General features: G+C 41.2%; 1 protein-coding gene across 1 annotated transcript in view; it reads right to left on the bottom strand.

The window, feature by feature from the left end:
- Positions 1 to 2997: 2997 nt before the first annotated feature.
- Positions 2998 to 15650, bottom strand: part of TIMD4 (T cell immunoglobulin and mucin domain containing 4) — a 33649-nt gene continuing 20996 nt past the window's right edge. The window contains exons 6-9 of the mRNA XM_087429503.1: positions 11198 to 11212; positions 6074 to 6167; positions 4536 to 4575; positions 2998 to 3366 (exon numbers count right to left, since the gene is read on the bottom strand). Of these exons, the coding sequence (XP_087285629.1) occupies positions 3282 to 3366; positions 4536 to 4575; positions 6074 to 6167; positions 11198 to 11212 (234 nt within the window). The 3' untranslated portion in view covers positions 2998 to 3281. The remainder of the gene's footprint in view (positions 3367 to 4535; positions 4576 to 6073; positions 6168 to 11197; positions 11213 to 15650) is intronic.

Below are 15650 nucleotides of genomic sequence, written 5' to 3'. Positions count from 1 at the left end.
ACTGAGCTGCTGTGAAGATTCAATGAGAAATTGCCTTGAAACACTTAGTAGAGTACCTAGAACATAGCAAATGCTGCTCAAGGATTGGATGTGATCTCTTTCGTTTACCCTAGAAAGGCCAACATCAAGGTTGCAGAATTAGGTTGCTCTAAATACTCAAGGTTTGATTGTGGACCCACCACATAAACACCAGCTATAAGAGCCACATGTCCATCAAAGCCCTTCCTTGTGGCAATGGGAAAACAACACTGATTCCATTCTATTGCATTTCCCATGTGTTTTGTCTCATTTAGATTTTTAAGATCCTTAAAGGGAAGTGATTCTCTCTTCTGGTCTCCTGCACACGACAGATACCAGGAAGTTGTTTGTAGATAGCATCCTGATTGCACAGAGAGGGAAAGTGGGGAACAACTACTCCAACGACCTCCTCTGGTCAAGGAGTCTCAGTATAAGAATTATATATTTATTAATTCATCATTTGGTAAAACCCACACCCTGGACCTTTGAGTCTCAGACTGGTTGCCTTATTCTAGCCCATGGCCATATGTAGCTTACCCAGGACGTTATTTTAACTAACACTGAATGTTAATGCCTTTAAGTGGACACACACATTCCACTTTGTTACAGGCCACATCACGTCCCATTGCCTCACTCATCTGTATCAGCTGCCTGGCCTCTGAAGTCATCGTTTGCCACCCCAGCCTTGGGCAGACCCTAAGTGGGTACAAGTCAGGAGACAGGAATCTCAGATATGCATTTAGAAATGATACCTCTGCCACAGAATGAAGAACAAATTGGAGAGGGAGAGGAGTGAAGGTGGTGAGTACAGTGAGGAAACTGCTGCAGGAGTCCAGGCAGAAAGTAATGCCAGCTTAAATGAGGTCTCTGACAAGGACCTCCACCCGGACCTTTGCCGCCTGCTGCTCCTGGAAACTCTCCGGGCTCCGTGTAGCCACGCCCACCCCCACAGAGCCCTGGTTAAGGAGGAATCTTTTCTTGAAATCTCAATCCCCAAGTTAGGGATTTTTATGCTGCAATAGTTCTCAACTCTAACAAACATCAGAATCACCTGAGCGCTTGTTAAAAAACGGATCGCTGGGCTCCCCCCACACCACCCCAGAGTTTCTGATTCAGCAGGTATGGGGTGGGGACAAGAATTTGTATGTCTAACAAGTTCCAGGTGATGTTGAGGCTGCTGATCTGAAGTGCATAGTTTGAGAACCACTGAGCTAGAGCAATGGTTCTTAGTCCTGGCTGCACATTAGAACCACTCGGGGCATTTTTTTAAAATTCAGATGCCCAGGCCACACCCCAGACCAATTACAGAAGAATCTCTTAAAGCTGGGACTCGGGAATCGGCATTTTTTAAAACTCCCCAGTTAACTGCAGTGTTCAGCTAAGATTGAGTACTACTAGGCTAGAGGATCCTGGAGGCCATTACCAGTTTTAAATAGTATGATTCCTTATTTAAATGTTTCTTAGTCTGACCAAGGAGTTTCAGAAATATACTTGGGAAAAGATTGAAGATGGCCCCCTTGCAAAACAGAAAGGTATTCATTGAGCTTAAATGTTCTGTTTAGGAAGTATTTGCCATCTTCTTTTTCTAGTCAGACCTAAGTTGGTGGTGGTATTGATGGTGCTGGTGGTTCTGGAAGATGACAAGGGAGCATGAACTAAGTTAGGATGGGGTGTATCATCGAATCACAAAGTATTAGAACCTGACTATCTATACAAGGTCATCTAGTCCCACTCATTTTCCGGATGGGGAAACTGAGGCCCTGAACATGATTCTAGATTCATTTTACCCCTCAGTTTCTAAACTTGAGTTTAGCACACTAGAAAAAATCATTTCCAGTGTCTTAAGCTAATGTAGAGGAGCAAGTCAAGCCAAAAAAAAAAAGCTACCCACAGGCTGCTAGCTGCTTCCTTCACTTAGGCCAAATTTGCCACTCTGCTCAGCACCAAAAGAATGAGCCAGAAGGCATGCTGCTCTGGGCAAGTTGTTTTCCAAGTGCTTGGGTGAGAGGAGGATTTTTTTATTAACTGCTGGATCCATGCAAGTACCAGTCAAGTACAGCCTTGACTGCATGATACAATCAAGACTGATTATTTTCCTCTCTTAAAGGTAATACCAAGAGAGTAGAAATACAAAAGGTGGTTACCTTGAAAGACTTTGTGCTTATTTCATTAATGCTGCTATTGCCCTAAACATACTAGGATGTATTTCAGGGAAATTTCTTTCAGATCTGGTTGACTTTCCACATTTCTGCCCAACCAGAGGCCTTTCTCACTCTTTCCATTCATTCATTCAACTGTCTGCTTTAATCTGTCTCCCAGGTTCTTCATGCTGCTAGCTATTAAAGTTTTTAAACAAACCCATTCTTTTTAAGGATCAAATTTCCATGAAGTGTATTTAGAGAAGCTAATCTGGACCACCTTACTGTCCCATCCATGCGCTGGCTCTGGTTGAATGTCCACATCATTCATCACATTTTGCTCTGATGGAATCTTGGTTGTTTCCAAAATTAAATTCCCCATGCAAAAATTAAGATGTGACACTATGGTCACCTCTAAAGACATTCAAATGTGAACAGAAAATAACAGAAAACTTAGGAGTTTTAGAGCTGAGCCAAAATTATTGTGCAATTTCACGTTATTTCCTGCATTATTGATGAAGCTTAGACCCAGGGCTGCACATACCATACGTAGAATGGAGCACTGAACTCTGAATGTTGAGCATAAAAGGAAAGATACAAATGCATACAAGGTGAAGGCAAGTAGGGCAGAGTAGGGACCAGAAATCATGTCCCAGAGGTAAGGCAATTTGGAGAGACCTGAGGTTCTCCTTCCAGCATCTGAAGCACTGCCAGGTAGAAGAGAGATTAGACATGTTTTGTGTAAGTACAATGAGTTCATCTAGGACCCACAGGCAGATGCTATGTGAAGACAGACATTGTTTTAAATATTTCTAAGTCTCAAAACTTCCCTGAGATTGAATGGACTCCCATGGGTGTGGTAGTGAGCTCATGATCAGTGAAAGTGCTCAAGCATAGTGTGGAAGATCACTTAGCAGTGGTGCTACAGAGAAGAGTAAAGCACGGGGCAGAGAAAGTGTGGTCCCTAAAGTACCTTTCACTTGTGAAACTAAAGCAACGCTGGATCAACGACACCAATGGCACAGATGAGGCTTTAAAAAAAAAATAAAATCAAAACATTCCAGGACTTATTTTGACAATTCACACATTATGTGCCAATCCTCAATCCCAAGAAAAAGTAGCATGTTAGAGTGTGAAAAGACCCTCCTCATCTTCTCTTGCATGCTGCATGTCATCGAGGACATTTTTACATTCTCCAGCATTGTTGAGCCTATAAAAAGAAGAGAGAGGCTGATAATGGGAGACAAGGAGATCAGAAATAAATGGAGGCTGCTGAATTACAACATAACGAACCAAGGCTGTTAGAGGTAAAAGGGCTCAGTCCATCCAGTCCAAGGGGCTCATTTCACAGATAGGAAAACTGAGGCCACAAGTGATAAGGGGCTTTGCCAACCTATTCTAATAAGGGAATTAAAAGTTTCTTATTAGCAAAATATAAAATCATAATCTAAATGTGTTTATTTACCAAAAGGACCTCCAAGTATGACCTTGGAAAGTCACCTTGCTAAGCCTCAGTTTCTGTAGTCGTTAATATTTATTTATTAAGAGATATTGTGGTATTGATTTGGCAAGGTCTTCATCACAGTTTATACCAAATCTTTTCATTTCCTTCCCAAAAAGCTATAGAACAGGATGGATATCCAAAATCCCTTTACAGAGACTCTTCAAACTATTTTAAAAAAACAAAACAGGGGCCGGCCCCATGGCGTAGCGGTTAAGTGCGCGCACTCCGCTGCTGGCGGCCCGGGTTCGGATGCCGGCTGCGCACCGATGCACGGCTTGTCAGGCCATGCTGTGGTGGCATCCCATATAAAGTAGAGGAAGATGGGCACAGATGTTAGCCCAGGCCCAGTCTTCCTCGGCAAAAAGAGGAGGATTGGCATAGATGTTAGCTCAGGGCTGATCTTCCTCACAAAAAGAAAAAAAAAAAAAAAACAAGAACTGCTCCCATGGTCTAAGTGGGCAGAGGAACCAAATCTGAGGAACAAGATTCTACATGTGTTTTTGTTTTCCAAACTGTCAACTCTCCTCTCCAAGAACTCCAGTTTAACAATGTCTTTTTAAAGTGAGTTGCCCGGAGTTGAACAAAGAATTTCAAGCACTGAGTAGAGTGACTTATCACCTTCTTTTGCATGCCATACTTCTATTCATACAACCTGCCTTTGTATTTGCATTTTGGACAAACACAACACAGTGTTAATCAAGACAGAGGTTAACGTGAACTAAATCCCCACATCCTTTTCACCTCCAATGGCACGTTTCTCCAACCCTGTATTCAATCAGAACACAAGCACAAGTCATTAAACCACTGAGTAGTATCTAATCATTTGTAACAGCTTGTACAATCATTACAACAATCAGTCATGCAAGATAAATTACCTTGTGTGTTTCTGGAAACAATTGGTTTTCATGACTTTCCCTGAAAAGACAAAGCCACGTTATAAGCAGAGTAGCTAGAACACGTGAAGTGCTGGGGAAGTGCAAAGCTACCTTACGAAGAGCAGAGGTGGTCCAAAGGGGAGAAGGTAGGGACTGGCTTTGGCAGGGAAAGCCATTTGTTTCCCGGGTCAAATGACTGATTCTTTCGACCCCAAGGCAGTGCCCATCAATTACAAAGTTGTTCCTTTGGGCAATGGTGTTTAGCTGCTTCATTCTTGACTCGTTTGCCCACCCAGAATTCAAGGACTCACTAGGATTTAAAACACTTCCTATGAGACAGACCCATAATTTTCAAAACTGTGACACGCCTTTGTATGAGGGCTGATGGCAGGCTTCCACTAAGTCCCAAATTTCCTTTTGCAGTGTTTATTAGGGACAGGTGTTAAAATACACAAGTTTCACATCAAACAGGCTGAGATGGTTACTAGTCTTCTCTCCTCACTTACTGCTTTGAAATAGTTTCTGTTAATAACTGCAGAACAACTTTTTTTTTTTTATTTTACAATAGGACTAGGTGCCATATGCCTACACTTTGTATGAAAACTATAAACCCTGTGTTGTGACTCCTTTTTTTTTTTTGTGAGGAAGATTAGCTCTGAGCTAACATCTGTTATCTATCCTCCTCTTTTTGCTGAGGAAGATCAGCCCTGTGCTAACGTCCGTGCCCATCTTCCTCTACTTTATATGTGGGACACCTGCCATAGCATGGCTTAATAAGTGGTGCGTAGGTCCGCGCCCAGGATCCGAACCTGCGAACCCTGGGTCACCGAAGCAGAGCAGGCAAACTTAACCACTACACCATTGGGCTGGCCTCCATGACTCCTTTTTGTAGTGTTTTAAAACTTTTTGAAGGCAGAGAGGTGGGGTGCAAGGTCACGGACCAGCTAGAGAATCTAATGACAACTATGGACACTGCCCCTTGAAAAATGCAGATATAAACTACAAGCACTTTTGCATGTGATTTCAAGGATTCACGTGTCCCCTGAGGTCTATCTGTGGATCCTAGGTTAATAAATCTTGCTTTAAGGTAACAAACACAAAGACTGAGATCATTCATGGCTTTCTTCCTGGGGCAATCTCAGGCAGAGGAGGAGGCTGGGCCAGGGTTTCCTCCACCCCAAGACGGTGATAATAATGGTACTTTCCACTTAAGCAGTAATGAGGTTGAAATGAGTTAGGCAAGGCAAGTGTATAGCATCAGGACTGCCACAGAATAAGTGTCCAAATATGAAGGTGCTCTTATTTTTTTTTCTTTTCCAAAATATAAATTCTATTAGGAGGATGATACATGAAGCCTGGGGCATCTTAGGGAGAATGAGTTGACCTGTGGCCTCCTCTATTGGGACGGGGACAATGATAGAAATGGGACTCTGGGGAACAGAGAAAGGGGCAGGAAGCAGAATCAATCCAATCCCGGATCCTCCTGAAGTCTCTGTAGTTCTGAAGGTCTCCATCCCACGTGGTCCTGCCCTCCTTACCTCGAAGGAAAAATGCCACAAGCAATGCCAACAGCACAAACCCCAGGGAGGGAGCAATGATCATCAGCAGTTCGAAGTTGTCAGCCATTTTTATCTGTGAGACACAAGGAAGGCAGTTGGCCACTCATTTCTGAATGTCATCCTTGCATGAGATTCCCATCCCAATCATACCTCCCAATCATCAGCAGTTTCACTGCATCTCCCCACCTTTTGCCCAATGTGTCTCAAGATCAAAACGAAGCCAGCCTCACAAATCAGAACTTTTTAAAAAATCTCTGAAGGTCTGAAACCCTTTACCAGACCCCCCAAATTTCCTCAGTCTTACACATCAGGCCTATGGGCTGTGGGGCTCAAGGGTCGGAAGATAAAAATAACTGTGCTGTGAGCTGTGTTCTCCACTCAAATCTCTTTGCCGGCCATTGCCCGAATGCTTTGAGCTCTCCCTAGCCCTATGCAGCTCCTCTCATGGCTGACTTAGACTTCTGGAGGCAACAAGATCAACCAAAAAACAGAACTCAATTTCAAATTTTCTACAGCAACGGTTCTCAAAGTGTAGCCAGGGGACCCATGAGATCAAAATGGTTTCCAAGAGTCATTCTTTGCCATTTTCACTGTCATTCTCTCATGAGATGTACAGTGGGTTTCCCAGAGGTGACGTGACTTGTGATGTGATAATATCATCACTCTAACGATGGAGTATGTAAGCTGATTCAAGAATCTCTCTGTCTCCTATTAAGCCAGACATTAAGGAGGTTTGCGAAAATGTAAAGCGATGCCCCTTTTCTCACTAATATTTTTTTCATTTGGGAAAATATAGTTATTTTTCATTAAAATGTTATGTTTACATGTAATGGATTTGTTGTTCTTGTTTTTAAATGAATTCGTATTTAATGAATTCTTTTTAACTTCTCAGTTTTAATTTTTATGAGTATAAAGGGGTCCTGACACCAAATAAGTTTGAGAAGCATTGTTTGGCGGGCAGCACGTAGTTCTTGTGGCGGCTACGCCATCGCGCATCGCCCGGGCCAGGCTCCCTTCCCCGCCTTCCTGTCCCATTGTCCAACCCAGCAGCAAGGACAGGACAACAATCTCTCTCGGAGGAGAGAGAAGAGCAAAAAGAAAGAAGGGATAGGAGACCTTTACTTTTCCTTTACAGATGTCTATACTGCCTGAAATTTTTACTTAAAGCAGCCTGAATCACTTTTGTAATAATAAACATTAATGAAGGGTATTCTCAGAAAATAAGGGGAATGCTCGTGGCAGGTGTTGATTCTGCAGGATGTCACTAATCTTGGCCAGACGGAGGGAACATATATGATTTTCCATGTTTTTGTATTTTTTTCTTTTTCTTTTCAAAGCATCTACATATACAGAAGTAACAATATTGATGTTACTTCTACCAAGAGTACAAGTCTACAAATTCCTTAGCTATTTCATAACAGCTGAGATGCATTTTGCCACTTAGATATATCTGCCCTCCCTAGTTCATTTCTGCAAACCTCTACTGTGGGATTTTTAAAATCTAAGTCATATACTTCAAATACTTCACAAAAAATTTTACCTGTTCTGATTCAACTCCATTTTGCTCAATAATTGCTGTCTCAGGTGCTGGGAAGGAAAAAGAGAAGAAAACGTTTATATATCCTGTGGGAGAATAAAATAGCACATCCTGAAATAGATATTTCAAAGCTCATGTGGAATTTCCCTTGATGTGTTTAATCCGATCTTTCCTTTTTTGTATAATTTATTTATGTATATTTGTTTTGATATGGTTTTATCTAAAGCTCACTCATCTGCTATCCAACATTATCCCACAGGAACATCTCCATTTTATAGATGGGTAGAGTGAGGCATCAGACTGGTAGGCAATTGGATCTGTTTTCTGTTGACCCCAGCAATGCATTCAACATTGTTATCCATCAAGAAAATGTGTCAGTCTGTCAGTTAACAAATATTTATTGAGTATTTATTACAGGCCATGCACTCTGTTGGCTATACCATTAACCTCGTGGAATTTACAACTTAGAGCAGAAAACCAAATTTAAACAAATAATGTAATAGTTGAAAAAATAACTAGTTACAACTGTGCAAAATTCTGGGAAGAAATAGTACAGGATATTCTAGAGGCATATTGTGGGGATGGAGGCCCTGTCCTGGAGAATGTGAAGTTTAAGCTGAGACATGGAGTCATTTATTTGTAACTGATAGTTGAGTTCAACAGGGGAAACATAGTGAGAATTTACCAAGAGCTAAGCACTGTTCCACACAAAGAAGGCTGAGATGAATATGACCTGACCTCTACCCTCAAGAAATTTACAGTACATTAGGGAAGGGACACCAGATGGTTATTTCAGCCTAACAGGTCAAGGGTAATGATGGAGTGTGGACAGGCTACTGGGGAGAACAGGCAGAGAGAGAAGCCCTCAGCACATTGTAGTTTAGTAACAGCCATTAGAATTAAACTCCATGAAGACAGAGTCCCTCTCTGCCTGCTCAACACTGGGACCCCAAAACTGTCTGGCACATACTTGGTGCTCAATAAATATTTGTTGAGTGAATAATACCTGAGCTGAGTTAAGGTTGTGTAAGAATTAGCAAAGAAATGTGGCAGAGGCGTTCCAGGCAGACAGAACAGCATCAGCAAGGCTATGGAAGCATGAAACAGTATGGGCTCCCATGTCAAATGGCTAGCAGCTATGAAGGTGTAAAATGAGGAACGGGACTGAGATGGGCAGGAACAAGTCATGGAAGGCCTTTTGTTTCATGTTGGTGAGTCTCGGGTTCATTCTGTAAGCAGTGGGAAACCATAGAAAGGTTTGAAAAATGTTATAGACCAGTTAGGAAGATAAGGGAACAGCTAAGATGAGAGTTATCATCTTATTCCAGGTCTGACATTCAGAGCTAGCAGAAATGATGGGAGAGAGAGAGATTCCAGAAATGCTTAGGAGGGAGATCAACAGGATATGGACATTGAATGTGCGGGTGAGGACTAGACAAGAGTCCTAGATAACTCGCAGTTTCCTACTTGAGACACTGGGCCATTGCCTGAACTGTCCCCTAGGCTGGCGACAGTGGCAGCAGAGCAGAGGGCAAGTCTTGGAGAGAAAGGTGATGAGCTCAAATTTAGAGTCACTGAGTATAAGGGACTTGAGAGACACACACAAACACTATTCGCCTAACAAGCAATTGATGGATATGAATCTGAATCGAACTCAAGAAAAGGCTGGAGCTGCAGATACTGATCTGGGAGTCATCAGTACCCAGAGAGCAATTAAAATCTTCAGTGTACAAGAAATCCAAGGGCTGCATGTCCAGAGAGACAAAAGAGCAGGCATCCTGAGAAACCCCAGCACTTAAAAGGTGGCAGAGGAGCCGGCCCAGTGACATAGCGGTTAAGTTCATGTGCTCCACTTCAGCAGCCCAGGGTCTGTGGGTTCGGATCCTGGGCACGGACATACACGCTGCTCATCAAGCCATGCTGTGGTGGTATCCCACATACAAAATAGAGGAAGATGGGCACAGATGTTAGCTCATTGACAATCTTCCTCAAGCAAAAAGAGGAAGATTGGCAACAGATGTTAGCTCAGGGCCAATCTTCCTCACCAAAAAAAGAAAAAAAGAAAGGTGGGCAGAGGAGGTGGGGGAGAAGGAAGCAGAAGAAGTGGGCAGAGAGCAGAAAGTGAGAGTAGTGTCACAGAAGCCAGCGAAGGAGGAAATGTCCAGGAAGGACATAAAATCATACATGCCATAAAGCCTTCCAATAGAAACAGAACAAAAAGCCACACAGAGACAAGGTCTGGATATAATAAATACCTAGGCTAATAGTTACTGAAATTGATCATTGTTCCCCCCAAGCTTCCTCACCCTCAAAGCAAAAGGAGAGATGTGATAGGTTTTGTAAGGCTAGTAATTTGGTTCAAGAGAGCTTATTTGTTCAACAGGGAAAGTGACTTGTTGAATGCCTGGGAGCATAAAACTCTGAGGGGGAAATTCAGCATGTTTTCATATCCTACACCTCAGTTAGTGTTGTTTTTCTCTCTGCTATTATCCCCTCGAGCTGGAAATTGCAGGTAAGGATTCAAAACTCCTACCCCCATTCTGTCAAAATCCTGTCATATTATAATCATTTGTGATGGAGAAGCCTGAAATTGAAACCATCAAAGACAAAAGCCAGCTTGGGTCAGTTTTGTCAGGGCTAATCTGTATTTTAAATTGGAATTGTCTAATGGGAGAGACACTGCGAACACAAACACTGCCGAATGATAGCAAACAGCACTTTCTTTTTCTTCAGAAAATGCCGAAAGCCTCCAATGGGCAGCACTGTAAGGGCCACAGTATTATACACCAAATAGCAATAAGAAACACAAATTGATGGCGATTTTTCTTCCTTGTGAAAAGGAGCGATGCTAACAGCTAGGGGATGGGGTTAGACAAGTCAAGACTGCTGGTTTTCATGTCGGCTGTGGTCTCCTGGCCCTTACATCCTCAACGCCCTGAACTCTGACACATGAACATTCACACAAAGGCAGGAGACTCCCAGAACTTGTAAGAAAAGCAGTTTTGCAAGAGGGATTGTAGTGGGTTAAATAGTGTCCCCCCCCAAAGTCATGTCTACCCAGAACCACCGACTGTGACCATACTTAGAAAAAGGACATCTTTGCAGATGTAATTAGTTAAAGATCTCGAGATGAAATCATCCTAGATTTAGGATAGGCTCTAAATCCAATGGCTGGTGTCTTTATAAGAAGAGAAGAGGACACAGAGAGACACACAGAGGACACACACACACAGAAGGCCATGTGAACACGGAGGCTGAGATTGGAGTGATGCTGTCTCAAGCCAAGGAATCGCTGGGGCACCAGAAGCTGGAAGAAGCAAGGTAAGATCCTCCCCTAGAGCTTTCGGAGAGAACATGGTCCTGCTGACACTTTGATTTCAGATTCTAGCCTCCAGAACTGTGAGAGAATACATTTCTGTTGTAAGCCACCCGGTTTGTGGTACTTTGTTACCACATCCCTGGGGAACCAATACAGAAACTAAAGGGAATCGAAACAGAAAGGATGAAAGTAGCCTTTGATAGGGGTAACCAACCTAAGACAGACTCAGGAAATGGGTGCTGAGCACATGTAAGAAGACTAACTCCAGTTAAAGGACCCAGCATTAAACTCAAAAGAGGGTTAATCTAATGTCATATTATTAATAACGTTCCATTGAACATTTAATCCTCATGAAAAACCCTATGGGACAGATATTATTCCATATCGCCAGTGAAAAACCTGAGGTTCAGAGGGTTGAGCAACATGATCAAGGTCGGACAGGTTGTAGGGGGTAGAGCTGGATTTGAACCTGTCTGACATCAACACCTATGCTCTTAATGACCTCATTATACTGGAGCTAAAGCACAATTGTACCATGTAGACAGCATGTCCTACAGATGCAAGAAGGAATGTTCAGTACAGTGATTTGCACTGAATCCTGAAAAGGGATGGTCCAGAACAGTAGTCTCCAAAGACAGCTTGGTACTCACCACGAATGTACAAGGCCATCCACTGGGTGTGGGGAAAAAGAGAACTTCTATTTACATTTATTTGAATCTCATCCTTTAATCATTTATTTGGAAGCGATATATTTCAAAACGTACATATTAGTGGGGAGGTATGTGTGAAAAATTATAAATAAATGTTTTACTACTAAGAATACATTATTAATTGGGTCTAGAGAAGAAGAATGAATCATTTTTCTCTCAAACATAGTTTGGAGACTATGGTAGGCAGAAAAATGACACCCGAAGGTGTCCACATCCTAATCTTCAGAACCTGTGAATATGTTACCCTATATAGCAAAAGAGACTGTAATGGGACTGAGTTAAGGATCTTGAGATGGGAAGATTATCCAGGATTATCCAGTGGGCCCAATATAATCACAAGGGTCATTAAAATAGGGAGGTAAAAAGGTCAAAGTCAGAGAGGAGATATGATGGTGGAAGAAGAGGTCAGAGTGAGAGAGATTTGAAGACGCTACACTGCTGGCTTTAAAGACAGCGAAAGGAACAGCAAGCCAAGGAATGCAGGCAGCCTCTGGAAGCTGGAAAAGGCAAGGAAATGGATTCTCCCCTAGAGCCTCCAGAAGGCACGCAGCCCTGCCAGCACCTTGATTTTAGGCCCTCTGCCCTTCAGAACTATAAGATAAGAAATCTGTGTTGTTTTAAACCACTGTGTTTATGGTAATTTGTTACATTTGTTAACAGGAAACTAATACAGAGACACTGTGCACTATGATCTTCCAAGAGAACGGCACTTCTGGGGTTGGGCACAAGGGATGAAAGGAAGTTTGACTTTTCATTGAAAATTTTTGATACACTTTGTACCTTTGCCATGTGTGTGTATTATCTATCTTAAAATAAGTTAATTAAAATTTAATAACAAAAGAATCTTTAAAATTAACCACACTTTTCCTGGGTCCAAGTACTCACCAATATTTCTGATTAATATTAGATTTTCCTACATGGTGAAAATGTATTTATAATTAAAAATACCAAAATATGGACCCTTCAGCAGCTAGAGTTCTCACTGTGAATTAGTAATTGGCTTGCTGGCTTGTGTTTTAGGCTCTTGAGTTCTTGGTGGACCGGGGTACTCCAGCCAGATGGAATTTCTATAAAACTTAACCCCAGACCTCAGAGTACTATGAGGCTGCCACTTGGCCCCCCTCATGCTTTACCTAAATACTAAGTATTTATCCCAGGTTTCCTGGCTGTATGACCTTGGGCAAGACATTTCCTCTCTCTGAGCAATAGTTTATTTATTCGAAAATGCTGATACTTTGCCACCTGATTTCCTTTGTCCTATTTGACCTTTATATTTCTGGATGACTTTTTACGAAGAATTTGAATGAACTGAGAAAATTATCATTACATAGTAATTTTTTTAAAGGATATAAAGCTATACTTAGTATAGTGAATGACTATGTAAATACTTAAAAATATGCTCACAAACACATGCATACCTCTTGCTCTCCAAAGAAAACTAAAAAGAAATACTAAAAGGCTAACTACATCTGACCTTGAGTGGAAATATTATAGAAAATTAACATTTTTTTCTTATGAGTACTTTTGTATAATTTCTAAATTTTCTCAAATGTGAAAATTTTAACCATAAAATATTTTATGTATCATGTGTTAATCACCGGAAACTCTTTAAGAAGCCTGAGTCAAGAGCAAACTCATGGTGTGTGTCATTTCTCTGAAGCAATGCCACAGTGACCTTCTAAGAGAAACTTTGAAGACAGCTTTTAGAAACCCATTAACCCACAACCAAAGAAGAGTTGGGTCATGATATTACAAAAGGTGCCTCCTTACATCTAAGAGTACTGACGTAAAACATGTACAGGATATATAGTGGTTGTTTTTATAGGTCAAAAATGGTTTGTTTTTTAAAATAATGAGTGCATATAAAAACGGTGGAATCCAAGTAGGTTTTGTAGACTAGTTAATTATATCGTACCAACATCAATTTTCTGGTTTTCACAATGTGCTATAGTAATGTATGATGTTACTGTTGGGGGAAGCTAGACAATATAGAGACTATTTTTGAAGTTCGTGTGAGTGTAAAATTATTTCAAAATAAAAATTTTTTAAAAAGATGGTTTAAACATCAGCCATTTCATAAGGTTCAATCTAATATATGCATGGTACATAGTAGCTTTGCTATAAAGATTTGTTGAACAAAATTGTTGAATGAATTTTAAAGTGAGTTTAAAAGAATAGAGAGAATGATTTTGTAAAAAATTTGAAAAATTTTGTAAAAAATCATGATAGATGCTACTATGTTATTAGAAAAGAAAAAATGATCTGAGAGGGTATAGCCCAAACTCTCACAGTAATTATCTCTTCATCTTGGTCATTTGGGGCGAGGAGGGGGATATTTGGAATACAAGGAACTTTCACTGTATAGTGTTTTAACTTTTTCTTTTACAAGAGCATGTATTTATTTTGTAACATGAAAATTAAAGTTTACATGTTAAAACTATAGCATAAAAACACCATCTTTACCTTCAAAGGACTTATAGTCTAGTAGAGTAGGAGGCAATGTCAGTGTATGCTCTGGAAAAGCCCTACTGAAACAGACTCACATCTGCCCTTTCTAAGGAACGTGTCCTGTATCTGGATGGCACAGATCAAGGGTTGGCAAACCACCATCTGAGGGCCAAATCCAGCCTTCTGCCTGTTTTTTTTTTTTTTTTTGGTGAGGAAGACCAGCTCTGAGCTAACATCTATTGCCAATCCTCCTCCTTTTTTTCCCCAAAGCCCCAGTAGATATTTGTATGTCATAGTTGCACATCCTTCTAGTTGCTGTATGTGGGACGTGGCCTCAGCATGGCCGGAGAAGCGGTGCGTTGGTGCATCCCGGGATCCGAACCCGGGCCACCAGTAGCGGAGCACGTGCACTTAACCGCTAAGCCACGGGGCCGGCCCGCCTTCTGCCTATTTTTGTACAGCCTGAGAACTAAGAATCGTTTTTATATTTTAAAATGGTTGGGAAAAATTCAAAAGAAGAATAGTAGCTCATAACACATGAAAACCACAGGCAATTCGTATTTCAGTGTCCCTCAATAAAGTTTTATTGAGGCACAGCAGCAGTGGTTCACGCATTGTCTCTGGCTGCTTTTGCACTACGAAGGCAGAGTGGAGTAGCTGTGAGAGAGAGAGCATGGCTGGTAAGGCCTAAAGTATGTACTATCTGGCCCCTCACAGAAAAAATTTTCTGATTCCTGGTATAGTTACTCCACTGGTGCAAAAACAACACCCATGGAGTCAGGGAATTCAATGTGTTATATCTGAGCACAATTTTAATCTTAAAACCTTCAACCTTCAGACTCTAGGGCTTTGAGAGAATTCCCCTTCAAGGTGGTTACACCTAAGATGGTATTCTAGAACCCACTCTCTCACTCACTCACGTAAAACTGTGTGCTATGTGCAGTTCCGGAATGGCACTGAATTTTTACACTAGAAAATCTTCTAAGAATCCATTTTGAATGTTACCCCTGTTCCCATCCCATTAGCAGAAATTTGCCTCAAAATTACTAGAGACTCCCTCTCAGAATCAATTTGTGGAGCACTACTGCATGCCTGGCATAGCGATGAGCACTTCATATAAATTATCTCTTTTAATGCTTATAAAACGCCTTTTACAGATATGTAAATTGTGGCTGAAAAGTTTAAATTGCTCACCCAAGGTAACACAGACAATAAAAGGAAATTTGAACCCAACTCTGAATGACTCAAAAAATCATGATTGTAATCACTCTGAGAGAAAAGAAAAAGAGCGTACTAAAATCCTATTTGAAAACACAAACTCTCTAACCAGTGGGCTTCAAGCCAGAAATCAACTGGAAATAAAAGCACTGTATCTTCTCAGTGGATACATTTTAAAACTCATATTACATATGTTGACTCATCATTGAATTCACAGACACTGGGACTCATCTGTCTCTACTTTTAAAACAAATTTAGTTCTGAAATAAGTCAATTCAACTGATACAATCTTAATGCAATCCTAGAATTTTAAAAGTGACAACT

The sequence above is a fragment of the Ceratotherium simum genome, chromosome 4, assembly GCF_057802395.1.
Source record: "Ceratotherium simum simum isolate JZ-2026a chromosome 4, ASM5780239v1, whole genome shotgun sequence".
Taxonomy (NCBI): Eukaryota; Metazoa; Chordata; class Mammalia; order Perissodactyla; family Rhinocerotidae; genus Ceratotherium; species Ceratotherium simum.
Note: the sequence above shows the minus strand (reverse complement) of the source record. Positions and strands in the feature narration are given on the sequence as shown.